Source organism: Cnephaeus nilssonii (assembly GCF_951640355.1).
Source record: "Cnephaeus nilssonii genome assembly, chromosome: 3".
NCBI lineage: Eukaryota > Metazoa > Chordata > Mammalia > Chiroptera > Vespertilionidae > Cnephaeus > Cnephaeus nilssonii.
Window position 1 is genome coordinate 20,701,261 of NC_137074.1, and position 26,630 is coordinate 20,727,890.

The window sequence follows — 26,630 nt, forward strand, 5'->3', positions numbered from 1 at the left end:
GAATCTCTTATCAGCCAGGGAAGTGCAGACTGGGATAAAGGGGAATGTGTTCTCAGCATCCTGGAAGCATTACTTAAGTGATGACTCATCAGCACATGACCACAATACTATCCTGATCTCAAACCTTCCATGGCCCAACATTACTTAAGAAGAGAGTGCAAAGCCCATATAAGAGGACCAAAGCCCCATCGTCAACCTTCCTTCCTCCTCATCTACCCCTTCTCCAAGGCACTCTGTGCCCACAACAGCCACCTTTTGAGGCATTTTTGGCCACAGAGTGCACATTTGCATATTGGAGTCCCATTGGTCATTTCCTTTGCTTTAGCTTTAGACTGAAGGCCACATGTTGTTTCCCTATCCAGAGAGCAGAAAACAACAGTGATGCATTGAAAGCCAGTGATGCATGGAAGAAGGCTCCTGTCATTATTGCTTTCCCAACTCACCTCTGTTTCCTCTTGGCTATTACCAATTAACCTGCTATGAACATTTGTATGTAGATATTTGTGTGAACATAGATTTAATTTCTCTGGGATAAATACCCAAGAGTACAATTGCTGTGTCATATGGTAAGTTTGGTATATGTAGTTTTAGAAGAAACTGCCATACTTTTCTGGGGAGAGGCTGCACCTTTATACTATATCCCCACCAGCAATTTATGAGTGATCCAGTTTCTCTGAATCCTTGCCAGCATTTGGTGTCAATGCCATGTTTATTTTAGCTATTCTGCTGGGTGTGTGGAGATATCTCAATGTGGATTTAATTTGCATTCCCCTAGTGGCTAATGATGTTGACCACCTTTTCACATGTTTGTTTGCCATCTGTATCTCCTCTTCAGTAAAATGTTTGTCCATATCTTTTGTCCCTTTGCAAACTGGATGGTTTATATGTTTTTTATTGTTGAGTCTTGAGACTTCTTTATATGTTCTAGTTATAAGTTTTTTGTTGGTTATGTGACTCGCAAATAGTTTTTCTTTGTCTGTAATTTGTTTTTTCACCCTATTTACAGGGTCTTTCACAGAGCAGAAGTGTTGAATGTTTATGAGATCCAATTTATAATCTTTCCTTTTTCGGACCTTATTTTTGGTGTCAAGTCTAAGAACTCTTTATTTAGCCCCAGATCCTGAAGATTTTCTCTTAAGTTTTTACCTAAGAGTTATATCATTTTACATTGAAGTCTGTGATCCATTTTGAGTTAATTTTTGTACAAATATGAGGTGTCAAAGGTCATTTATTTTTGTTTGTTTGTCTTTGCTTATCAGTGTCCAGCTGTTCCAGCACCAATTGTGGAAAAGCCTGTCCTTCTGTTGAATTGCTCTTGCACCTTCATCAAAAATCAGTGGGGCATATTGGTGGGGCCCTTTGCTTTTTACAACCTTATTGATATGTCCTATAATTTGACAGCAGCATCTGAAGAAGAAAAGGATTCGTGGGCCTATTGCCCAAATGAATCATGCCACTAGCTTAGTAAATTTTGAAGTATTTGAAAATTTAGAGAGGTCTCATTACACACTCCTGAATCATGCTCAAGGCCTTATGGTCCTTATGAGAACAGAACACTTGGCCCATATCCCACCAAAATATTCCCTTTACCTAAATAGAAAGACATGGGAAAGAATGCCTGTATTTTTCTTCCCAGGGTCAATACTTGGTTGCTTACGTTTGACTTTGTGAACTTCACGGGGACGGGAAAAGTGATTGGCCTCTGTCAGGCTTCTTTTTGTTGAGCCAAAGCCATTCAGCCGAGACATGTAGCCAGCAGCTCTGCCAGGTCCTCAGGAGCCCGCTCACAGACAGAAACCATAAGGGGCATCTGAGGAAAACAATCCGATCCCTTTTAGGGACACACCAAAGCCGGGTAACTCAAGTTAAACGTAGCAAGATACAGCCAGTCTCAGAGCTGAGTCCCGCGCCATTAGCACTGCTTCCCTGTGTTTTTGAAACATGCATCTGTATAAACCTGCCTGTGCAGACATCCCCAGCCCCACGCTGGGTCTGCCCAAATCCAGCGACTCTGCTCTGAAATGTAGGCGGCACATCGTGGTGACCAAGCCTCCGCCTGGGGAAGCCTGCTGGCCTGCCAGGCCCAGTGGAGCAGCGGAACGGAAACACCTGGAGAAGTTTTTACGTGTCCATGGAATTTCGTTGCGGGAAACCACCAGGGCAGAGACGGGCATGGCTTACAGGTACTTGCTGGTTGTAATGTCATCCAACCAGGGCACTGCACTGAAGTCAGAGGTTGCTGTTATCAGAAGAAATAAGGATTGCAATAGCAAAACAAACACAGAGAAAAAGGAGTAGGACTGGGAATGCAATGAACCCTCTTCTTGGGCTCCTTTTTTTTCAAGCTTTAAATTGTCTATTTCCTCTCTGCTCAAAAGGTAACGTAAAAGATAGGCAAGCTCATCTGGGAAGCTCCTAACCATGAGCTGCCAGTAGAAGTACTTTTGACATTGAGCAGGCAGGTGGTTTTGTGGGTCATAATGAAGAATGGGACCCTGTTCTTCTTAAGGGAATTTATAAATTAAGAGACGGATTTTTTCGCTGCCTGGGCTTTAGGACTGTTATTTCCTTCTAAGCCTAAATCATGTGGTCTGTGCTAATGGCTAATAAAGTAGTTCATGAAACTGAGGTAGTTATTGAAATGACAGGACTTTTTATCAATGTAGCCCAAGATAAATTACTGGTTATTCTCTCAACTTCCAATCTCATCATTTATTCTGTGAAAGATTAACAAAAGGGAGAAATTTTTTTTCCTGGTGTGGGGTGGGATGTGTAATATTTATAAATTGCTCCGAGATGGGAGGCAGCCTTCTTTTTCAGAACAATTATTAGTCAAACCTCTATAAGAGGTGCTTGTGCTTAGCTAAACCGCACAGCAGAAATGCTTTCTTGACCAACGCCTGGAGTTCTAAACATCTGGGAATCTGAGCCAAAGCCATTCAGAAGGACAAGGGTGCTTGCTGAATGCTTTAAAAAAGAAAAAGAAAAAGGAAATATACTGTTTGTAGAGACCAGTTGTTGTAGCTCAGCTCAAAACTTCTGCTTCACAGAATAAGATTGTTTTGCATGGACAGGCTGTCCCCAGTGATTTCAATTTTCTATAACCTTAAGGTCAGTTTTAATGTAGTAGCTAGTACTCTCGTTTATCAGCTGATGTGATTAATAAAGCAATTTGCAATGAGATAGCTTCTCTCTGGAGAACAGAGTGCAGACTTTTTATGCAACAAAGGGCTCATGCAGAAGGGGAATGAACTTCTCTAGGTTTCTAGGACATAGAAACGTAGGACAGCCCATCCCATCATGCTTCAGAAGTGGAGCCTAAGAAGAATCTAGTCACCTTTTCAAGAGAACCTGTGTCTCCCTATACCCCCTGTCCTGAATCCGTCCCCCACAAAAAGGAGCTGCCTTCTCTCTCTGCCTCTCCACAGTCTCTCACCGTCTTCTCCATGTTTTCCTTGCCCCTCGGTGATAGAATATAGACCAGTGAGGAGGGACAGTCTCCCTTTCCATCTTTATCATAGGATGGTGGTGCTAGCATGAACTCGGACAAACCTTCGGAGGGCAGGCCTCTTTCCCTCAGAAGTCCTGGTGTGAATATCAGTTACACATCTTGTGATGTTTTCCAACGTTCAAATATATGTTCTAGGACAGTGTTTTTCTAACAGTTATGAAGCAGAGGAATACTTTCTCCAAACTGCAAAGGTGCCCTAGTTGACACTGGGGGCCAGGAGCCCACCTGCTCGAGGGGAGCAGTCAGTCATCCCCAGCCTGGTCTCTGAGGCACCATACTATTCATGGAGTGAGAGTCCAGTTGTGATGTGACTCTTCATAATGTCCTGGAGAGCAGGGCTCTGTGACCTTGAGGATACCAGGTCCTACACAGAGGGACAAACTCTTGGGCAAGCGTGCATACCACTAGATCAGACTCTAATAAGAAATGGGACGTAGGAGATTGTTGGCCCCCGATCAGAAATTCAGGAAAGAAAAGTGCAGGTAAATTGGGCCTGGGAAAGCCAAGGCTGTGAATTATGATGACCTTGCTGTGCTCTGCCACTTCTCCCTGATGCATTCCTCCACCCCCGTCCTCTCCACCCCCCCCCCCAACTTGAAGCACGTCTCCTTTCTTTAAATTCCATAGTACTTTGTCTATTCTTCTTTCAAGGCACTTATTAATGAACACTATTTAAAACATCCTCCTTTAAGCATTAGGAAGGGATTGTTGGGGAAGAGAATCCTGGTTCTTTTGGTTCCTCCATAACTTAGCGTTTGACCTTGACTTCTTACAAACATAGTTGGGATTTAGGAGAGAAAGTAACTTTCATAGTCTAACATCTTTATGTTTATTTACATCTTCCCTCAAGACCATTGGTTTGGTTCAAAGACCTGGTTCAAACTGTATGTCCCATATGCTTCTTCTTTGCAAGGGTATTATCCCACGTGTAGTGGAAAGAGAGTGGACGTTGGCAAGACCAGAGTTCAAATCCCAGCTTTTCTGGTTTCCCAACTTTGTGACATTGGGCCAGCTGCAACATCTAAGGGCCTAACACACAGTAGGTGCTCACTAAATGTAGGTTCCCTTCCTACTTATTCTGTAGACTCTGTCACTCGTTCTAGGAGCAGGGGCTGAACACTCCCTATAGATGAAACATAGAAATAGACAGGAGAATATTCACAGAAGGAAAAAGAAAGAATAAAAAAACTCCCAGCAGTTCACAATCTGTGTAGGTTTCCATGCTGAGCGTTAGAATTCTGAGAGGCCTGGGAGAGCTGGGTAAGCTGCTTTCTCTTCCTAATTTGGTCCGAAGCCATTGCAGCCTTCAGCCCAATACCAGCTGCTCAGGTCCTTCGATCATCTGTGATAGAGCATTATGCTGTGTTTCCATGGAGACGTGGTTATATTTCTAACTGAGGGTGACCAGGAGAGGAAAAAAAAATCAGTAAATATGCAAACACATGTATCAACTGAAAAGAAACTGGAGGAAATTGTTTGAACGTGTTGTGAAAAGTGCCAAGTTGCTGTGTAGATTCTTCTGTTGGCTTAGAATTTTCAGCAAAAATAGAAGTTTTTGTGGACTCATTTTTTAGTGTCTATAAAATAGTCACTGAAGAGGGTCCTTCAGTTATTTCTAAGTGGCTGCAAGTTAATTGTCTTTATTACATCGTACCGAACTCTGAGCCAGACAGTACGCTGGTGCTTGGGTCAAGGTTAAAGTGCACTGAGAAGTAAATTTATAGACCAAGCACACAAAATAAAATAGCTAGGCTGAGTAAGGAAGGATGCATCTGAAGCAATTTCATAAAACTAACATTCGCCAAGAGGAACTCAAACATATGTAAAATGAAGGTCTCATCCAGGAGTCAGCAAGCTTTTCTTGTAAAAGGCCAGAGAGTCAATATTTTAGGCTCCTGGGCCGCCTCCGCCTTTGTGAGAGCTACTGAACTCCGCTGTGGCAGGGTGAGCGCAGCATTGACAATGAGGAGACAAGTGGGCACAGCTGTGTGCCAATAAACTTCATTTACAGATAAGGAAATTTGAGATTTATATAATTTTCTCATATCACAAATATTCCTTTTCTTTCCCTCCCAAACCATTAAAAAATATAAAAGCCAATCTTATCTTGGGCACCATACAGAAATAAGTGGCAGGCTGGATTTGGTCAGCAGGCTGAAGTATGCTCACCCCTGGTATAAAAACAAAGCTTTCGGTTGTATAGGTCCGTGGTCGGCAAACTGCGGCTCGCGAGCCACATGCTGCTCTTTGGCCCCTTGAGTGTGGCTCTTCCACAAAATACCACGGCCTGGGCGAGTCTATTTTGAAGAAGTGGCGTTAGAAGAAGTTTAAGTTTAGAAAATTTGGCTCTCAAAAGAAATTTCAATCGTTGTACTGTTGATATTTGGCTCTGCTGACTAATGAGTTTGCCGACCATTGGTATAGGTTATTTCTTTATTTGATTGTTTATTTTCTTACACCTCCTTGTGTCTAGAGGTATTTAAGGGGCCCAAGTGCATATAATTCAGAAAAGATAAAAATGTAGAAGAAGGAAAAAAAATGAGACTAAGAAAGATTAGGAGCAGGAAGGGAAGACTGCCCAGGTGAGGGAGCATGCCGGTTCAGGCCATGCACTCGGGCCTGGATTTGGCTCTGCACTTTCTAGCAGCACCAAACTGAGTAAAGGGAAATGGAGCTCCTTACAGCAGTCACCGAGTTCTTGAGGTGGAGGCGAGCCAGGTGTGCTCAGTAATGTGCTCCGAGCTGGAGATCAGAGAGAAATTTCTCTCTTGATTCTTCTTCTTGGCGTAATCAACAACATCCTCAAAAATATCCTTATACTGTAGTAAACACAGCAGTGGGGTTCCTAGAGCTCTTTCCTATGGAGCCCCTAATATTAATCAATGGCAGGACATCAAATAGTAATTCATCAAAAGCAAGTGTGTGGATGACAGATGAAATGACACTAGTTGATAGAAACCACATCAATCAGTTTGAGATTATTTATGCTTAAAACATTTCCCAGTAATGATGGCACAGATATTGCTATATATTATGGTGACAGGATTTGTCCAGGTTCATGGAATAAAACAATCATTTCTCAAAAAATAAAACAAAAAATAGCCAGTTATGCTATTTACCAACTAAAAAAATTTTTTTATAGCCTTGAGCTGAAGGTGGGGAGGGAATAATAAAAGAAGGAAAGGAGAGGCGGGGGAAGTATCAGAATTATTATATGGGACAGACCTCAGAGAAAATCTGCTCCAATTTCTGGTTTAATATCTGAGGGAAATTGAAGCTCAGAGATGTTGGGTGACTAACCTGAAGGTGCAAAGCAGGGAACCCCTGTCCCTTGGGTCCCAGCTCATTGCTTTCTGTAGACTCTCCATTTTTATTCCCAGTCCCCCAATCATCCCATCCCATCCCATCCCATCCCATCCCATCCCACACCAACACACACACACACACACACACACACACACACACACACACACACACACTCACCCTCCTCCTGGGGATGCTGTCGCATTCACCATCCTGCTCTGACCCACTTTTCCAGGTGCTGCTCTTTGTGCTCTGGTCTGGAGCCTGCTTCAGTCTTCTGCTCTACACACTGACCCTCCATCCCTGCCCCAAACATCGGGTCTCACTCATCATCACTGTCCCTATCTAGAATATTTTTTCACAGCCCCCTTGCCTAGGAAAATCCAACCCAGAGTCTTTCCCTTCTCTCTTACAGCATGACCTGTCTTTGCTCTAGATAGAATTTGGATTATTAGTTGTATGTGTGTGTGTGTCTTATTCTCAAAATTATGCCATTGTCACCTTGAGGATAAGGAGTAGAGTTTATAATATTTTGTAATCCTTCCACGCTTTGCACTTAGAAAGTGCTCAATGCATGTGTATTGCTTGATTGGGGTACATCCATTCAGAAGTTGGGGAACAGAAAGAAAGACACCAAAGTGCAAATAGGAACCTCCCTTTCCCCATTTAATAGTGCTCTAGCCTCATATTTTCTTCTGTTACTTGACCTTGGCTGAGCCTTAGTTTCTTCTCTGTAAAATGGTCCTAATTCAACTGACCTCACCAGGGTGTTGTAAGAATTAAATGAAGCCACACAACTGACCTCACCAGGGTGTTGTGAGAATTAAATGAAGCCACACATGTGAAAGTCCTTAGCTCGCTGCCTACCAGAGTGGGAGCCTAACAGAGTTCCCTTGCTTCAAACTCCGTCTTAACCCTAGGAATCCATCATCTTGTCCTCTTTCAGAGGGTGAAAGGAAAGGTATAATGATTTGGAAAGAGGGGCAGATTGAATCTTGCATAATTCTGAGCATATCACCTTCTTTCCTCACTTTCTTTTAGAATTTTTTTGCTTTTCCTATCAGAATATATTATTAGGATCTATAGAGAAAAAGTTTTTTCTTCTTTTTACCTTGTACATGTCCTTCTATTTAATTAAAATGGCCTCATGAAGCATTGTTATACATTACTCTCTATATGCGGTAATATGAAGATGAATTCATGTATTTCTAGTGGCTAGCTTTGGGTCTAGAACATAAATATCTGAAACAGAATGAAATGAAAGGGCTAAGACTCCCACTTGTATCTGCAATACTTCTCCCATAGGCTGGCTGGTCACTGTGTCTGAGAATTTCTTTGACTAGAGGCATCAGTTCTCCTGTTAAAACGGAATCTAAGCTCTGGCCAGTTGTTCAGTGGTTAGAGCATTGGCCTGTGGACAGAGGGTCTCAGGTTCGATTCCTGGTCAAAGAAACATGCTTTGGTTGTAACATTTCCCAGCCCCTGTAGGGGTGCTTGCAGGAGGTAACCAATCGATGTGTCTCTCTCATGTCGATGTTTCTCTCCCCCCTTCCTCCCCCACCCCCGCCCGCTCCACTTCCACTAGAAATCAATGGGGAAAACAAGGGAATCTAAGCTAATCAGCGGTCTGACCTGAAAACAGAGAGGGTGGGAGAAGATTCTAGACTAAATCAACAGGAAAGCTTGGGTGTCAGAGCCGGCTCAGAGCTACAGGCTGATTGTGCAGGACCACAGGAGGGATGGAGCGAAGAAGAGGACAGGAAAGCTAGAGAGAGACCTCACTCACCCACCAGCCTTTCTCAAAGATGCCCATGCAAGCATTAGGACGCATTCACGGACTAATGGAGTTTTCACTGGTCTCCGAGTGAAGATTCTAAAGATAAACAGAAACTTTTTCATGCTGAAAACCGTTCCCTGGGTTCTGTCACAGTGAGAATGTGGAGTCCTGGCTGGAGGATTGGAAGGTCAGCTTCCTCCCTCCCTCTTTCCCTGACCCTCCACGCCCTTTCCGATAAAACGAAAGTAAAGCGCCCTGGGTCCTCCCAGGATGAAACTGTTCCTGCAAAGGGGCCTGGAGCAACTCAGGAGAGACGCCCCTCCTCTGCCCTCTCAGCTTTCCACCTTTCCCGTGCTATAGCGTGGAAGTTGCAACTTATTTTTGTTCCTAAGTTCAATATATGCTCCTCCTTGAAGTATCCCCTCCCCAAAACCTCTCCTCCCAAATCTTTTTTCACTGCCTTCCCATGACCTACTTTTATCATGGAACACTTGGCGCACTCAGACCTGCTTGAAAAGTAGCTATGGCCGTGACCATGAAAATCAAAGCCCAGAACAAAATGCTCCCCGTGCAGGGGGTTGTATTTTCTACATTAAAGAGAAAAGCCTCCATGGTTTATTTTAGACTGGCCTCATTTTGGTCAGTCGCCGGGCCTGTGCTAATTTGCTCTGAGCCCTCTGGCTGTGGCTCTCCCGACAGGGACATTTCTGGGGGAACATGGGTGACACCCAGATGGTTCAGGCTCAAAACCCATGTGATCGATCACTTGAAACCTGAATAGGCTGTGGGTGAAGCGCCCAGGAGGCTTGGGTGGAATGCTTTTTCCCCGTTGACTGGAACAGAAGTTTTAAAACAAGTACATTTAAAAAAAAAAAAGTCAGTTTAGATAGAAAGTGCTCTGAAATCTAAGCGGGGGTGAGAGATGAGTGCCACTTGGAATTGAAATATTATTTCGTTTAGTTTTGAAATTTCCACTTGTGATTTTTCCAGAGGGAAAGTTGCTTTGTTTACATGGCATAATAAAAACACTGAAAATTCAAGGTCCGAAAACAACGCCAGATTAAATGAATCTGCATTTTCTCATGTGAAAATTGTGGATAGCAGTTTCATATGAAAAAAATAGGCATTTTGAGACCTGTGTTTTTCTGACTAAGGAGCATAGGTCAAATATATCTTTACTCAAGAAAAACAACAACAACCCACACCTCTTCCTGCATTTCCCTGCAGTGCCTGTGAGTGCCACTAGAATGCGCTATTTCATAAAGAACATGGAATGCTTCAGTACCCTGAACCCAAGAAATCTACCCAGGCAATGCTAGAGCAGAACTTAAATTTGAATGTATATATTTACCTTGATTATGAAAATTAAGAAGTGTCTCTTTTGATACCACATGGAATATTTTCTATAGTGAGAAGAAAAAAAGAAATTATGGCCAGCATACTCAGGATTCTGAGAAGCCCTGGCCCTATAGCAGGCATCTATCTATATAAAAGCCTAAGTGACCATTTGACTGTTTGACCGTTCGCCTGGTAGCTATGACATGCAATGACTACCAGGGGGCAGATGCTTAGACCAGTAGAGGAGGGAGCCTGATTACTCGTGGAATTGGCTGTGGGTTAGGTTGCTGCTGGGGAACTGTTGGCCCCGAATCTGCTTCACCCGCACCCTGGACCCAGAGAGGAGGGAGCCCGATTCTGAGTGCATCACCCGAGAACTGCCCTCTTGCAATCCAGGACCCCTTGGGGGATGTCGGAGAGCTGGTTTTGGCCCGATCCCCACAGACCAGGCCGAGGGACTCCATTGGTGCACAAATCTGTGCACCGGGCCCCTAGTGCTATTATAACCTAATCTAGTTAGATATTTGGTAGAGAAAAGTTTCTATGTCCCTGAGTTTCTGAGCACAGGGGAGTCTGAACCACACTGCAGACCTCTGGGGATGGCTGGTGGAGAAAGGAAAGGCAGATGTGCCCCACACGTGGTCTTCCTTGAGGGAATGTCTGTTAATGCCTTTGCATAGTTAAGATGGAGCAGATTTGGTGAATCTGGAAGGTGTGTGTTGTCAGGATGGCCTTGCAGAAAGCCAACTCAGAATCCAGGAATGTTCTTAGGACCATGATCTTGCCGGTCTGGCTCAGCACCAAATTAGGTGGTGGACAATGGACGGTGCCCTTCCTCCTCTGTACCCAGGGCTTATTTTCACTTCTCATGGGACATCTCTCCACACCTAGCACTTCAGCCTCTCATCCAGCGGTTCCTTTGCCAGACCTTAGCTAGTTATCAATCAACTAATGCTCCCTAAGATACCAATTACACATCTTGTGATGTGTCAATGTTCAGATAAAGATATGTTCTTTCAAACAATTATGAAGCAGAAGAACACTTCCTTCAAACAGATGAAAGCAAAGCTGTCCCAGTTGAAGTTGGGGCCTGAGGGTATCTTCAAACTCTGTCATGTCCAAAGAAATGAACCTCTAATGGTGGGAGTCCAGGTTAGAGAGGAGCTATTTTTAGACAACATATGTGCCTCCCAGTACAATTACCAACTTCAGTTAAATTTACATAATATACTTTCATCTCATCTACCGTCCGTATTCCAGTTTTATCAGCCAACACAATAATGCCCTTTATAGAAAATTTCTTACTCCACTAATACTGGAACCAGTTTAGAATCATGTATTTTGTTGTTGTAGTCATGTCTTTTTAGTTTTCTTCAGTCTTGAACAGTTCAGGCCAGAATGTTAGCCTGGGAGGGTGGTGAGAAAGAGGGCTGTGACTAATTGCAATGTCTGCTTTGAGTTGGGAGGTGGCGCTGTAGTGCCGCACAATTGCAATGCTTGTCCTGAGGTCTCCCAGTTCCAGCTACCAATTCTGTGTCAGAGACTGCGTTATCCAGCAAGGACCATCACGTTTTCATCCTGTACTTTAGGTCCAAAGCTGAAGTGGACCTCAAAGACTTACTGAGAAAATTGACCTGCATAAATTCATCATCTGTGGGCTGTTGAGAATCACCAGGAACTGGAGTAAAGCACTGACAGGCAGGGCCAAGCACGCAGTTTCCTCAGACTGTCCAGCCCCAAAGTGAGGTGCCCATGGAGCTGGGCCAGGGAACCACCCCAAGAGGCTGGAGCAGCAGCCGAAGGAAGAGGCCTATTCCAAACAGGCTCCAGCACAGAAGAGGGTGGATTCCGGCAGTGGGTTTTGGTGAGCCCACTGTGTGAGCGGTGGGAGTAGCTGAGCTGCCCCAGGAGTCAGGAAAACACAGGTTCTGAGTGGGTTAGATGTAATATTTTTAGACCCAGCTGCCTTTAATCTATTTTTTTCTTCCATGATATTCCTTTTAATTTGTTAAGGCAGGATGAGATAGAAGCTCTGACAGTTGTGGAGTATGGGTGTAGAATGTGCAGCTCATTAGGTGTCTGAGCTCCTGCTTTAGCATCGGAAGGATCGGAAGGATCTGGAGTATGGGTGTAGAATGTGCAGCTCATTAGGTGTCTGAGCTCCTGCTTTAGCATCGGAAGGATCTTCACCCTCCTTTTGAAATTTTACAGCACTCTTTTTAACTCAGCACATGGTGACAACACATACGTTTAGAAGCCTGTTATGGCTTATAAAGGAGCTGTGATTGCTTCCTGAGAGGATCATTGTGTAAGATAGCACCTCTATGAATGATTTCTGAAAAGGTTAATACTGACTGGAACTTCTTTGTAAGATTCAGCAAACTAGCACCTCTCTCCTTTACCCCTATTTTTTTTTCTTAGCACTCTTGTTTATTCCTGTATTGTCTGTCCCTCCCCCTGGAGTGAACTCCAGGAGGGCAATGATTTTTATCTGTAGGGTTAATTGCTGAATCCCCAGAAATTGATGTCTAGTGCAGGACTCAACAAACATTTGCTGAATAAGTGAATTATTAAGCAGGGGTAGGACAAGTAAGCCTTCACGGTTCCCTGGCTGACAGCATGCTGGGTTATCAGACACAGGGAGGGAGTGTTCAACCAGGCTCTCCATCCAGAGTTTCTCTGCCATGTACTTTCTAATTTTCTCTGTTTACTAAAAGCATCCAAAGTGTCCTTATTTGCGACAGTGATACTTAGAGACAGCATTGTTCCCACAGGACATAGGTCCTTAAATCTTGGATTTTAAGATCCCTTGTAAGTGCCATCATACTTATCATATTGTCATGTGCTCAGTTTATTTTTGTTTCTCTGCAGACATTCATCTTGTTCACTTCTCATTTACTCATTTGCTTCACTCTAATCCCAGAGTTTTCACTGTACTTTCCTCCATAGTGGGGTCCTGAGTTACAATGACTAGTACAAGACACTCGGGGCTTTCACTCATATTCTCACTTCTCCTTGGAGATGGTGCTTATATACCCACATATGGAGCCATGGGCCTCTCCTTCCCCACCTCTTCCCACCACAAGCTCTTCCCCTCCGACCCTTTGTGCTTCAATCCCATTGGCCAGCCCTCTTTAGTTTACTCTTTTCCTGATCATCATCTATTTCTATTTCATTACAAGAGGGGCACCATCTCATTATATCATTTAGGTGTCATTCAGGGACAAGTCTAGAGAGTCAGCCCTCCTGTTGGGATTCCTGGATGACCCATCATCCTAAATACACTAGAAGATTTTCTGTTTACTCAGAAATTATAAATGGTTATGATTAGACCTTCTTGTTCTTAGTGTGATCAGACTGTTCCGGGAACAATCTGGCCGACAACAAAGGATCTCTAGCTGGTGATGAGCAGTTGCAGGATGGTACCTTGCTGGTATCATTAGGTCATTGTGGGGCTTCTCACTTGAGTCTGGCTCCACTCTACTTCCAGGGAAAGATGCTGACTTGTTCAACTCAGTGTTAGTGGAACTGGGCAATGGCAATAGTAGGTTTTCCTACTCAGTGGGTTTAATTGCCTGAAGGAGCCTGAGTGAGACTCAATGACAGTGGACAGAGTCCAACTATCTGCTTTATGATCCTTCCTCACAACCATTTCCTCTCCAAGACCTTCCATTTCTGACTTCACGTTCACCAATTCTTGGTTTCTGGATGTCCTGTATGGGTTATTTAACTAATTATTTCCATAATTAGTCCCATGCCCCCTTTAAACTGTTGGGTGATCCAAAACACATTCTCTTAGAAGATGGAAAATCAGGTCCATGTGGCCAAATCTACTAACTCACATTTTTATAATGGAACTCTTTTTATGAAGTTATTTTGTATGCCTACTAATCAGTTTTTGTTGTTAGGGTAAAGTATCTATTTTTATAGTTGTTCTTGAACCACTTAGCTTATTTCTTCCCTGACATACACAGATTTTATCTTTCATTCAAGAGCTATTACTGGGTGTTAACCTGTGTTATACACTACTCCAAGAATTTGGGACATAGCAGTGAACAGAACAGACTAAGTTCCCTGCTTTGTTGAAGATTTCATTCTAGTTGGGGTAAGGTAGACAATAAACTCACTAACTAAATAAAGTTTGTAGCATCTCAGAACGAGTAAGTTCTTTATAGAAACAAAAAGTATGGAAGGAGGATGAGGATACGTGTCAGAGGATAGTTGCAATTTTAAATATTGTAGCCAGAGAATATGGCTATAATACTTCTCACTGAGAAGATAACATTTGAATAAACATCTGAAGGAAATGAAAAGGACAATAAGTTTTCCTGGGGTGGGAGGAGCGTACTGCAGACAGAGGATACAGCATGTGTAAAGGCTTAGAGTGAGAGTATATAAGGGAGAAACATCACAGAAGCCAAGAGGAAGTGATGAGTGGAAGAGTAGCAAGAAATAATGTCATGAAGGTAAAGGAGAATACTGAAAGTTCAGATGTTTCCCAAGACCTTCCTCAGGTTCAGTGATTCATTAGAAGGACTCACAGAACTCATCAAAGCCATTATACTCACAGTTAAGGTTTATTACAAAAAAAAAAAAAAGATACAGATTAAAATCAGCATCAGGAAGAGGTGCCTAGAGGTACAGTCCAGGAGAACCAGAACTTTTGGTTGTCCTCTCCAATGGAATCATGTGGAAAGCAGTTTTAGCTCAGCAAAAATGTGGGACAATATGCATGGAATGTTGCCAACCAGGGAAGCTTATCAGAGATTTGGTATTCATTGCTTTCATTGGAGATTGGCTACATAGACACATGAACCACCTGTATGGTTGACCTTGGTCTCCAGCCTGTGTGGAGGTTGAGTTGATTCTGTGTAGCCCAAGGCCTCCAGGTAAACATATACACTCCTGTTGGGTAGAATAATTCCAAGGGCTTAGAGTTTACCTCCCAGGAGCTGGGGCAAAGGGCCAAACCTTTCTTTCGTTACCCCCTACCCAGCTACTTGGCTGAGAATGGAGAGGCAGAATATTGTTGGTATGAGAAGAGGGGAGTAGATTATGGTGAGGCAACCTGCATATGTCAACCACATTCTCTAATGATCACATCTGGAGGAGACAGATGTATCATAAGCTGGTATGACAATAAACTCATGGAAATAAGATTCCAGTTGGTCAATCATCTGGAAATTGGGAATGAGGCTACCCTGCCATTAACCAGCAGTGTGCTATCTCCATTGCTGGAGCTTTGTTCTCCTATTGCTCTAAAATCCTCTGACTTTTTATGTGTAGAGGGATATTTTCCTCTATCTACATCCCCAACAGCTTATGCTACTTAATCACATGACTAAAATAAGCATAAATCTCATTTAACTAAAGGTAAGAAGGAAAACACTGGCTTTAAATGATATTTAATTTAGCATGGAAAGTAATGCATTTTTAATAAGAAACACATTAAAAACTCATAAAGTGGTTTATTTATAAGGTGATTATCCCCCCCCCCATTACCCCAATAACTACAGTTAAGTTCCATCAACTATTCAGGAAGTGCAATTACACAAATGCCATGTTTCATTTTGCATCTGATTATAGTAGTTCTCCCTCTGCATACAGACTGTGTGTGAAGAGTAAATGCATAACATTTTAGACTCTGTGAGGACACGTGGATAATCAGATATCTCTTCCCCACCTCCCAATAATGTTACAAATACATTTCCTGAGGCTTGAAGAGTTTAAGCAATCCGCTAACAGTCACATAGATGGTTTGCTAAGTTCTAGTTAAGAACTTAACCAAAGACTTTTGATCTACTAGTTTACTCGTTGCACAACAGAATTGTTCAAATAAATGAAGATTAACAGTTGTGCCTGGGCATTATGCCAATCACTGACTCATAACAAGGGAGTACACGGTTCCTGTATTTAAGCAACTTCAAGAGCAGTCCAATTGGTGAGAGAACCATGTCAACCAGATAATTAGAGTCTAGTTAGATACATGCAATATTGCTGTTCTAAACACAGTCATAATAGCAGAGCAAGTGATGAATGCTTGCTTGAGAGTCAGAGATGACTTTGAAGAATTGTCAATTTCATGCACAGGGTTTTGAAGGATGAATAAGTTTTACAATTATTCCAAAACTGGAAGAGCATTTGGTGTAGAGACAATAGTATGTTTGAAGGCCTAGGGGTGATTATTATATAAACAAGTTTTGGAGACAGCCAGACCTGGATTGAATGCTGTTTCTAAGGCTCACTAAGTGAGTGACTTTCACAATTTGTTTATCCCTTCTGCACATTCACTTTTGTTCATCAGTAAAATGAAAATAATACCTATCCCATAGAATAATGGAAAAAATTAAATAATGTTACAACTATAAAGCACATACATAGTAGGAACTCAGGAGCAGGTAGCTACTCTTCTTTTCTTCCTTCTTTCTTCCCTGCAGACCTTCTTGATGAGGATAGTGCTGGAAGAGGAGATTAAGAGGCAGGGAAGAAATATGTTGATCATTGGAAAAGCTTGCAATGAGAAACTGTTGCTGGATACTTAGGTAAGAAAGGACAAGATCAAATTTGCATCCTAAAGAGGTAGTTTTGGAAGAGCTGTGCATAGAAACGGATAGAAGGCCATTTCACGATCTAGGTGAGAGGGTTTGAAGACACGAGTAAGGGCAGTGGAATGGAAGGGAGAAGAGAGCACAGACTCAACGATTTGGGGAGGTACAAGGAGCAGGATGTATTCTGGTGCAGCTCTGTTCACTGCATTTTGGTTTTCATTTCCACATGTACTTGAGAGATTGTGTAGAAGGGAAAATGCTAACTGGGCCCTAAGGTATGGCACTCTGGCATCAGGAAGGAGGCAGAGGGGCAGAACTCTGCAGCAGCTGCTGTTGCTTTAGGCTCTTGTGTCCCTAAAGTGCTTGCACAGAATAACTTAAATCGTCCACATTCCCATTCACATGAAAATAAACCTCAGAGAGAGCCACTGCACAGTCAAATCTTTTCTCCCTTGTCTGACTTTAAAGCAACTCCTAAACTGCTACATTCCTGAGGCAATGATCTCTTCACTATAATTTGTTAACTCTGAGTAACCTCAAATACATCACTTTTAAGCAGCTCAAGACTTTTCTCTGAGGCTGCCTGTGTCTCCTCTTTAACAGACTTCGAACGGCCCAGTTGGGCATAGGGCTGGCTCCCCGGGAGTGCTCACCAAATCCCTTGGGTTGACTGCACAATCTCCATCACCTCCATCACTTACCTTATACTTTCCTTTAAAAGCCATGCAACCTTTACTACCTTTGACTTTTTGTTTCAAATTAGTCTTTTTTTAAAAAATTTCTTTATTGATTAAGTTATTACATATGTGTCCTTATCCCCCCTTTACTCCCCATCCCCCCACTCGTGCCCTCACCCTCCTGTTGTCTGTGTCCATTGGTTAGGCCTATATGCATGCATACAAGTCCTTTGGTTGATCTCTCCCCATTACCCCCTCCCTCCCCTGCCTTCCCTCTGAGGTTTGATGGTTTGATCGATGTTTCTCTGTCTCTGGATCTGTTTTTGTCCATCAGTTTATGTTGTTCATTATATTACATAAATGAGTGAGATCATGTGATATTTATCTTTCTCTGACTGGCTTATTTCACTTAGCATAATGCTCTCCAGTTCCATCCATGCTGTTGCAAATGGTAAGAACTCCTTCTTTTTTACCTCAGCGTAGTATTCCATTGTGTAGATGTACCAGAGTTTTCTAATCCACTCATCTGCTGATGGGCACTTAGGCTGTTTCCAAATCTTAGCTATGGTGAATTGTGCTTCTATGAACATAGGGGTGCATATATCCTTTCTAATTGGTATTTCTAGTTTCTTGGGATATATTCCTAGAAGTGGGATCACTGGGTCAAATGGGAGTTCCATTTTTAGTTTTTTGAGGAAACTCCATACTGTTCTCCACAGTGGCTGCACCAGTCTGCATTCCCACCAGCCATGAACCAGGGTTCCTTTTTCTCCACATCCTCGCCAGCACTTGTCCTTTGTTGATTTGTTGATGATAGCCATTTTGACAGGTGTGAGATGATACCAAATTAGTCTTAACAGCCCTTTTACTGATGGCAAAACTGAAAGTTAGCATAACACACACGCACACACCACCACCACCACCACCACCACCACCACCAACAACAACAACAACAACTTCCCCCTGACCTCCCAGAGGACTGATATAAAAAAAAGAATATCTGACTTCCAACCTCCTAACATGGGTGTGCTAGGATCCAGTCAGAGAGAGGATTTTTCCATTTCATGCCTATTTTAGCTCTAACCAGCATTTTGGTATTTATTCATATTTTCGTTTTGAATATAAATAGCCATCTATACACTTTGACAATGTTTTAATTCTACCCACGTAGGGGTTTCTATGAAAGCTTGTTCACATACAAAAGCATCATGGCTCCACACTGTTCATAAAATGATTGGTCTTTGACTTCATTATCTACAAAAGATCTATACGTGGGAGCCCAGATGAAATTAAGTACAAAATTATTGGCAAGGTATTTCTACATTTATCTGTAAAAATAACCATGACTGCCTATTTTAAAAAAGAACTGCTCACAGAATTTTCTTAGATCTGACATAATTTAGGTATTGAAATCACTCTAAGAATTTACAAAAGCTCAGGGCACACAGTTAGAACACTGTGTTTGGGCGAAGCTGACTTTCAGGATTGGGCACATAAAAGAAGCCTTTGAAAAACTCACATCTGAAGTGCTTTCATTACTTGAAATCATAAAGTGGTTTTCTAAACATTGCTTGAAGCCAAATGAATAGATCGCATACATAGCATGTATTTATACTGGATGTTGTTAAGCAAGAAAGACGGAACAAATAGTAGCAATAGTACTATAGCCATTTACTTTTTGCTTTAGGTAAATTTGCTATTTATTCCAATTTTAGGACTAGCAATTATGCAGCCAATCTACTAATAATTTTGACCACCTGCTACATGCAACACATTATGCTGGACACTAACAAGGCTCTAACGACTCTCAAACCAAAACATCCCGGCAGCTGCCTTTAATCTCCTCCCTCCTGACTGGAGAGGATAGTTATCTTGTTTTCATTGGGCATTCATCTGCCTTCAGCAGTTCAGTCAGGTTGGAGAGGACCACACTTGAATAGGTGGCCACTACCATCTCTTATTGATGTGTGGTGTCTAAAATTCTTTCAGATCATTCCTGCTGGGAACTCTAAGTGAGGCCATTTGCCAGCCATCATTTTGACATCTTCAGTGACTATTACTCCTGCGTTAAAAAAAACAAAACAAAAAACTCACCTAACAGCATGACCTTGGATCAGCCGAGGCTTCTGCCCATTCTGTGGCTCCAAATGAATAAAAACTCCTCATCTCCTTCATGTGATTGGCTGCTTCAAGCTTAAGCCGAAGGAAGCTGAAGTCCCCACTGACACCTGTTCAAGACAACAACAAGATCAACAAAACAAGGAAAAACATTCTATAAAGTCAATTCTGGAATTCACAAAATTTGGGTGCTCTGAAGTTAGCAACACATTGCAGAAGAATTACACTTAGTTTATAAAACTGTTTTTAATACTGAAATCTAGCTGTATTTGAAAACAGGACTCATACTGTGCTATCTTCTATGGTAGCCACTAGTAATATGTGGTTAAGTGGAAGTTAACGTTAAATTAAAATAAAATTTAGATCCTCAGTAGCATTAACATATTGCAAGTACTCAATATCCGCATGAGGCTGGTGGCTACTGTGTTAGATAGTGAAGCTATAGATCATCTCCATCATCAATGGAGTAGTCCTGTATTAAAATAACAGCTCAAGGCAAGAATCTCAGACTCAGCAGCCATAGGATTGTCTTTGCTTTCATGTATTTTTTTTCCAGGTTTTCAAATGAATTATGGCACTTAAAAATTTCTACATAGTCCCCTTATCTTGAGACAAGTCAAATAGTGGGAAGGTCTGGCCACCCACCATGCTGTCCTCATGGTGAAAGTGTAGGAATAATAATCGTTAAGTATCCAATTACTACCTGCCAGTAGTGTTGATTTAGTAACTTGTAAATAAAACTCTGTTATGGAGGTGTCAAAATGAACCTCACCGAAGAGCGTTTTGATGTATGCTATTCTGCATGCCCACTTATTTTTTAAGGCAATGAGAACCATTATTTGGTCTCAGTGATGAAATTACCACAATGAACAGATTCCTGGCACCAGCTGAACCCTGTGATTCGGGAAAGAGAAATATGAATTTTGTCTTTATTCACGTTGGTTCAAATCCATCCATAACTTTTGATGGGTGTAGACATTTAGATGAAAAAGCACTTATAAATTAAACTTTATCTTGTTATTTCATTGCCCTTTTGCAATAATGGCAAACTTTGTACAGAATTATAAATCAAGGCCAAATGTTGCCTGGATGCCATAGTACAAAGATTCATTTAGTGTGCATACAACCTTATGATCTACAAGGTGATTCATCACTTACTATCCTGTCTTCTGACGGAGGAGTTGGATGCTGATGCATACTAATGTGCAAAGTCAATGCTGGGTGTCGATCCTTCCCAGATCTAACTGTTTCTTAACCCATTGGCTGCAGGAAGGGTTGCCTTTCAGAATCAATGACCTAAATACAGTGAATTAATCTGGGAAAGTGGTGAAATATGAAGCATGGCTTACCCTACCTCTGCTTGGCTGTTGACAGTTTGCTGAACATTACAGTTTAGATGTGACCAGATAAGAAAGACAGGAGATGAGTGCCCCAGAAGAGAACTGTGTACTTTTCAAAGTGCTTTGCCATATAATATCCCATTTGATCCTCACGTCATTCTGTACCCAAGCAGGGAAGGTTTAGGTGCCACGAATGAGGCAGCTCTCTGGAGAAGAATTGATCACGTCCCCACCTGTGTCCCATTGACTCTGTTCCCCCGAATATGCCTCTGTTGTAATTATCTGTATGCCTGGCCACATCTTTCACTAGACTTGAAGGCGGGGATGGGACAAACATGTTCTTATTTATCTCGTTTTCATGGCATCTAGCATGATGCCTCAGATATAAGTTGTTTATCTGCCCAGAAAAAGAAGGGTGAATGTAACACAAAAGATCTGTAAAGGAGGTAGGATTTTTTTTTTAAGGGAGGAAAACATTATGCTGGGTTTTGTTTGCTCTACTGAAATTCAGGAAGATGACGTTTAGCATGATCTGGGTCACTCAGTCCCCAGTGTTGGAGTTAGATCTAAGACTTGGGTCTCCTTTCACAATACATTTCCCACTAAAACATTCTATTCTTCTCATACCGCTGAATATTTATTTTAAGACATTCTATTTCTCTTTGTAGCTAGTTCAGCAAAAGGGAACATGAATTTTACCTGAATTTTGAGTAGTAAGAGATTACAAATGCTTAAGTAGGAAGAATTGAAAAGCTGCACTGCTGTTTATACTTTTGTTCCTGGATATGATGTCTAAAACCTCTTTGATGTGAAAGGAGATCGCAATGAAAGCAAACATGTGACTACAGTGTTTTATTGTAGCCCGGGCTCTAATCACAGACAGAGGAATGGATTTTCTGGTCACGGATGAACACAGGTACGTGATACTGTGAGTGGTCAGTGGTATGTGTAGGTCGTGGGCCTGCTCCAGAAGTCTAGTTCTGTGCTCAGGCTAGAGATTCAAAAGGAGAGACAGAGTTTGGATGAGCAGAATAACAGAAAATTGAAGAGGTAGCAATCTCCACAATCAGAGGACTCCGTGTTTCACCTAATGAGTGGACACTCCTAACTAACAAAACCGAGCACTAGGTTTACTCTATTGACAAACATCGTAACTCCTTTACTGATCTTTTATGTTGCATTTGCTTTTTCTCTTCTGAGCAAATGTTTTGTTATATTGAATACTTTTACTTATACTTGTCTTTAGCATTACTTTTTATATCTATGGTTAAACTCCCTTTTATATCTCTGAGCTCTCCCTGTTTTAGTTTTCAAACGTAAATGATTGGTACTTGCCTTTGACTATAGTAGTTTCCCCTTTATCTTTGCATGTTTCAGTTACCAGTGGTCAATCGTGGTCTGAAAATGTTGAATGGAAAATTCCAGAAATAAATAATTCATAAGTTTTAAATTGCACATCATTCTGAGTAGTGTGATAAAATCTCATTCCATTCCATTCTGTCCTTTTTGGACATGAATCATCCCTTTGTATAGCCTGTACACACAATGCAGTAAGATATTTTGAGAGAGAAAGAGAAAGACCACATTTACTAGTATATAACTTCTATTACAGTATATTGTTTTAACTTTATATTTTATATTAGTTTTATTCCACTGGAATAAAAAGTGTATAATTTTCAAAGGTGCTTACTTTGAAGAAAATTCATTGAAATGTATAAGATCTGATATGTGTGGTAAAAACAACAGTCAAATTGAAACCAGATAGCTTTTTAACCAAAAGAAAAAAATGTCAGTGCCTATTGGTATTACTCATGGAATTTTTATGGTGTAACGTGATGTGTGAAATATTCAGCCAAAAGTCAGGAAAACGGCACTCTAGTTCTAGCATTTCTGTGGAACAGCTGAATTATTTGGGTCTTGACCTCTTAGGATCTCAGATTTGATATCTATTAAATGAGGAAGAATAGACAAGATGCCCTCTAAGGTTTCTTCTATATTCGAAAGTCCAGGAGTTTTGTATAAGCCATGTTCTCTTGGTTAGATATATGGCATAAGATATTCATCAAATCAAAGATACCATCAGTTGTAAGATACACCATTAATTTGTGTACTGTTAAGAATGAGACACACTGCCTTTCATAATTTTAAGACTATTGACTCTAAGAAGCATTCCACTTTTGAGATGTGAAAAATATTTAAAAAAGTGTATCTTAGAGTCTCTAATAAATGGTTATTCTTATCTTATTCATCCTACCATCCTTCAAAGAGTCTTGCAAAGTACCTACTATATCTAGTTATTCATTTATTCATTCAATAAATAAATATAAACTTAGTGCATACTGTATTTCAGTCAAAACAACATGCATATATCAAAACATATTGAATAATGGAATTTTAGAAGTATGCCCGCCTTCCATAGCATCAACATGTACACCAAGCTAGTGATGCGGATGAGAATTCAGTTCAAGAAAACAGCAAGATCTTCTCTTTTGAGGACAGCAGAATCACCAGAAACTTGACCTCTAATGTGGACATTGCTCCATAGAAATTTGTGCTGAGAATTGGAAGGCAGGTAAACAAGAATCCCCAGACCCGTCTCTTAGTAATCAAGGGAGCCTGGTTACTTTTCCAGATTTCTATGAAAATCTTGTTGAAACAAGCACCACCAAATTCCATGACTCCCATGTAGATGCTCCTTTATCTGTCATTTCTTTTCCAGTAGAAACAAGGCAAGAAGTGAGTGTTCTATGAAACACTTTTATACTATACCACATGAAGCAATTTTAGATGATGTATTATTATTCTACATTATTAAACTTATTCATATACATGTAAATCTTCATATTATCCATTTGTGTCACATAGTACCCCAAGACTAAGTAAGTCCTTAAAGCAACACTCTGCAGGGAATGATACTTCCCCTAGTGAGCTCATTCTCAGAGTCACTGTCTTGAGTGCATCAGGCAAGTAACAAAGTTCATTCAGCCCCATTATCTTCATCTGTGGGGGTTGTGCTGGGACCTTAGGAAGATGGCAAAAGAATTAGCTAAAAATGCTTGAACCCACTCTCTATAATCGAAACCATGTGCAGTGATTTTTAAGCCTAATTCTATACAACAAACAATGATCTGCCCCTCTTTAAGAAGGAACTGTCAAAACCCCTAAGTCAAGGATGACCAAGAGAACAGTTTATGTTCTTGTTTGGCTTGGATTTTCCTTCTCGACTGTTTGGGTCACATGGAATATTTGAATATTTCTAATTGGCCTTTTCTGCCTTTCTCTGTTCAAAGTTGTTTTAAGGCACAGGGTCCTGATCAGTCACATTTCCCTCTGCTACTGCAGGCTGCTCATCCTGAGAGCAGCTTCCTTCTGGGTCCCCAGGTCCCAGCGTCCTGTTCCTCTGGGATCTGAGCACACTAGGCTTTCTGATCAGCTAAATCTCTTCTCCAAATTGGGGTGAAGAGAGGAGTTCCACACACTGCTCTCTGGGGATGAACTGGGCAAAACGTGGTGACCAGGATACTTTGAATCATGGTTCAAAGGTTTATGGCAGGTTATCTGCATGAGTTTCGATACTACCTAATTATGTTTTCTTTGCTGTTGCATAATCTACATTAGGAAAAAATTTATAGCTGTTTAAATATGTTACTTAGGGCCATATCATAGTCAGAAATTTAATACGAACACACACAGACACTTAAATCAGTTTCCACTTACATCATTTTGACCTATGATACCCCTTCTAGGAGCATTATTGTAAGAGTAAGAATGGTTCATACTGATTTCTTTCTCTTATAAATGTCATTGAAGAGTAGCTTTCCAGAAGAATCCTAATCCTTATGAGTACGTTTTAAATTTAAATGTCTCCCCAGTGGTCCTTTGTCTATGGAGAAATTAGCACAGACTATAAAGCAGAGTGCTTGGAGGACTCTCCTTGAGGGAAATGGGAGAGCAAGAGGGAGATTTATGCCTTTCATTTAGTGGTAATACTTATTGTATGCAATTTTATACCATTAGAATCATTAGAGGACAAGAATATTAAATATGTCCTCCCTGTAGGCAGTCTTTCGTAACATTTTCCTCTGAATAATCCAATCACAAGGAAGAGTCCAATGTGGATGTATTCTGCTGCTCTGTTTATTTCAAGGGCTCTCCAACCCCCCTTTCCACCCCCACCTCCACCCCCCAGAGCTGGAACACCACAGAGCCCGCAGTCCTTAAGGGCATATCTTCTCTGACCATCTGTTTCTGAAAACTCCTTTTGAAATCAACAGCAAAAATGCCCAGTCTATTGGTGGGTTCCAGTTTGTAAGCTTCTCTTACAAACCACAGCCTGCTCAGGGATCTATGAATGTATTCAGTCTGACTAAGTCACAGATTTCTGGGAATAGAATGTATCTGAGAATGTGAGTGCATGCCAGGCAAGGTTGTTGTTTTTTTTCCATAAGACATCTGATCACAGACACTTTTCAAATGCATTTCAGCAAAACCTGAACACGGTAGACTGGATTTCCCATTTCCTGGCAATGTCTGGCACATGTAATTTTAAAAAGTATATACAAAATTCAAATACATTTTGAGGATAATCCTTGAACTTGAAACAAGATGAGCAATTGATGCCCAGTAGATTCACACCTAAACCTGGCAATTTTCTTCATATCTTCACTCATCAGAAAGTGTTACTAAACCAGAATCTGTGAGCAAACACACCATAATTCCCTTTGGTTGCTCTGTTTCATAATTCAAATGGCATTTTAAAAAAGGGGAATTAAAGGTGGTGACATGGCTGGTCACTTATATCTAGCCCAGTGGCAAGTGGTACTAAGGAAAGATAGAGGTCTTTCTAGGCAAACTGAGGCAGTCATTGTGAAAGTTGTAGGAATACGAGACAAGGAGATAAGACCTTTAGGCCAGAGGACTGAGGCAGGGTATGGAAAGTCCTCAGGATGGGATCGGAGACTGGATTTTACCAGCCATGGGAGGAACTGATACCTTTTAAGGTGGAGTGGCTCCATACTATCTCTGTAGCCCCACATTTTCCTTGCTGCAACTCCACACCAACTTTGCTGTCATTGGGCAAATTCTTTCAGAGACTGGTTTGGGCATTTTATGCACTGATGGGCCTTAAACATTTTGCTGCTGGGGAAAGCCATGTAAGGTTCATCAAAAGCACCTGACGGGTATTGTCTAGCAAAGGCTTCTTCTCTGAAGGGGGGAAATAGCCTGGAAGAAACTCTGAATGTCAGATGCCTCAACCCACACTGTCAACTTCTAAGAGAAGTAGTAACCTGGTTATAAGATCTGCCCCCAAAACCCGTCTGTTCAGTAGAAATGGACTCAGCACTTTTCTTATAGCACATCTACTTTGTCTTAAGAAGTGCACTGCTGATTCCTCAGTAGAAGCAATAGGACTTTTATCAAGATGGCCGATGAGCTGACCACAGTGTTTCTGAGGTGAAAGAATGATGGGGGACATAGTAAGTTATGAAAAGAATAGGAGAAAAAAATAAGAAGAAAATTTATCCTCTGAATGTGGGGCTCTTTCTAGTTTTAACCAGTTATTAACCAGAAGTGAGTGATGAACTATTTGGATAATAGGAACAACTATTATCCAGTGGTTGATAAGAAAGAAAATGGCATTGTCCATCTGGGCTTGATTCCCAACTATATTATCACTGTCTCTGAGTCAAATCCCTTAACCTCTCGAGGGACCTCAGCTTCTCCATCTTTAAATGAGAACATTAATTGAAGTCTCTTCCAGCATTAATGCTCTAGGTAACAAGAAAAAGTGCAACAAGTTATACGTGAAGGTTAATTTTATGTGTCATCTTCACAGAGTCCAGGCATGCCCAGATATTTGGTTAAACATTATTTCTGGGTGTGTCTCTGTGTTTCCAGAAGAGTTTAGCATTTGGTTGGTAGACTGAGAATGCAAACTGTCCTCCCCAAAGTTAGTGGACATATCTAATCCGTTGAGGTCTTGAATCAAATGAAAAGGCACAAGAAGGGAGAATTTGC

At 41.5% G+C, this 26,630-nt stretch overlaps 1 protein-coding gene across 1 annotated transcript in view; it reads left to right on the forward strand.

Annotated features, from left to right (window-relative positions):
- Positions 1–1,941: 1,941 nt before the first annotated feature.
- Positions 1,942–26,630, forward strand: part of KCNAB1 (potassium voltage-gated channel subfamily A regulatory beta subunit 1) — a gene marked incomplete at its 5' end in the record, with an annotated part of 303,189 nt that continues 278,500 nt past the window's right edge. The window contains one exon of the mRNA XM_079767396.1: positions 1,942–2,183. Within this exon, the coding sequence (XP_079623522.1) occupies positions 1,942–2,183 (242 nt within the window). The remainder of the gene's footprint in view (positions 2,184–26,630) is intronic.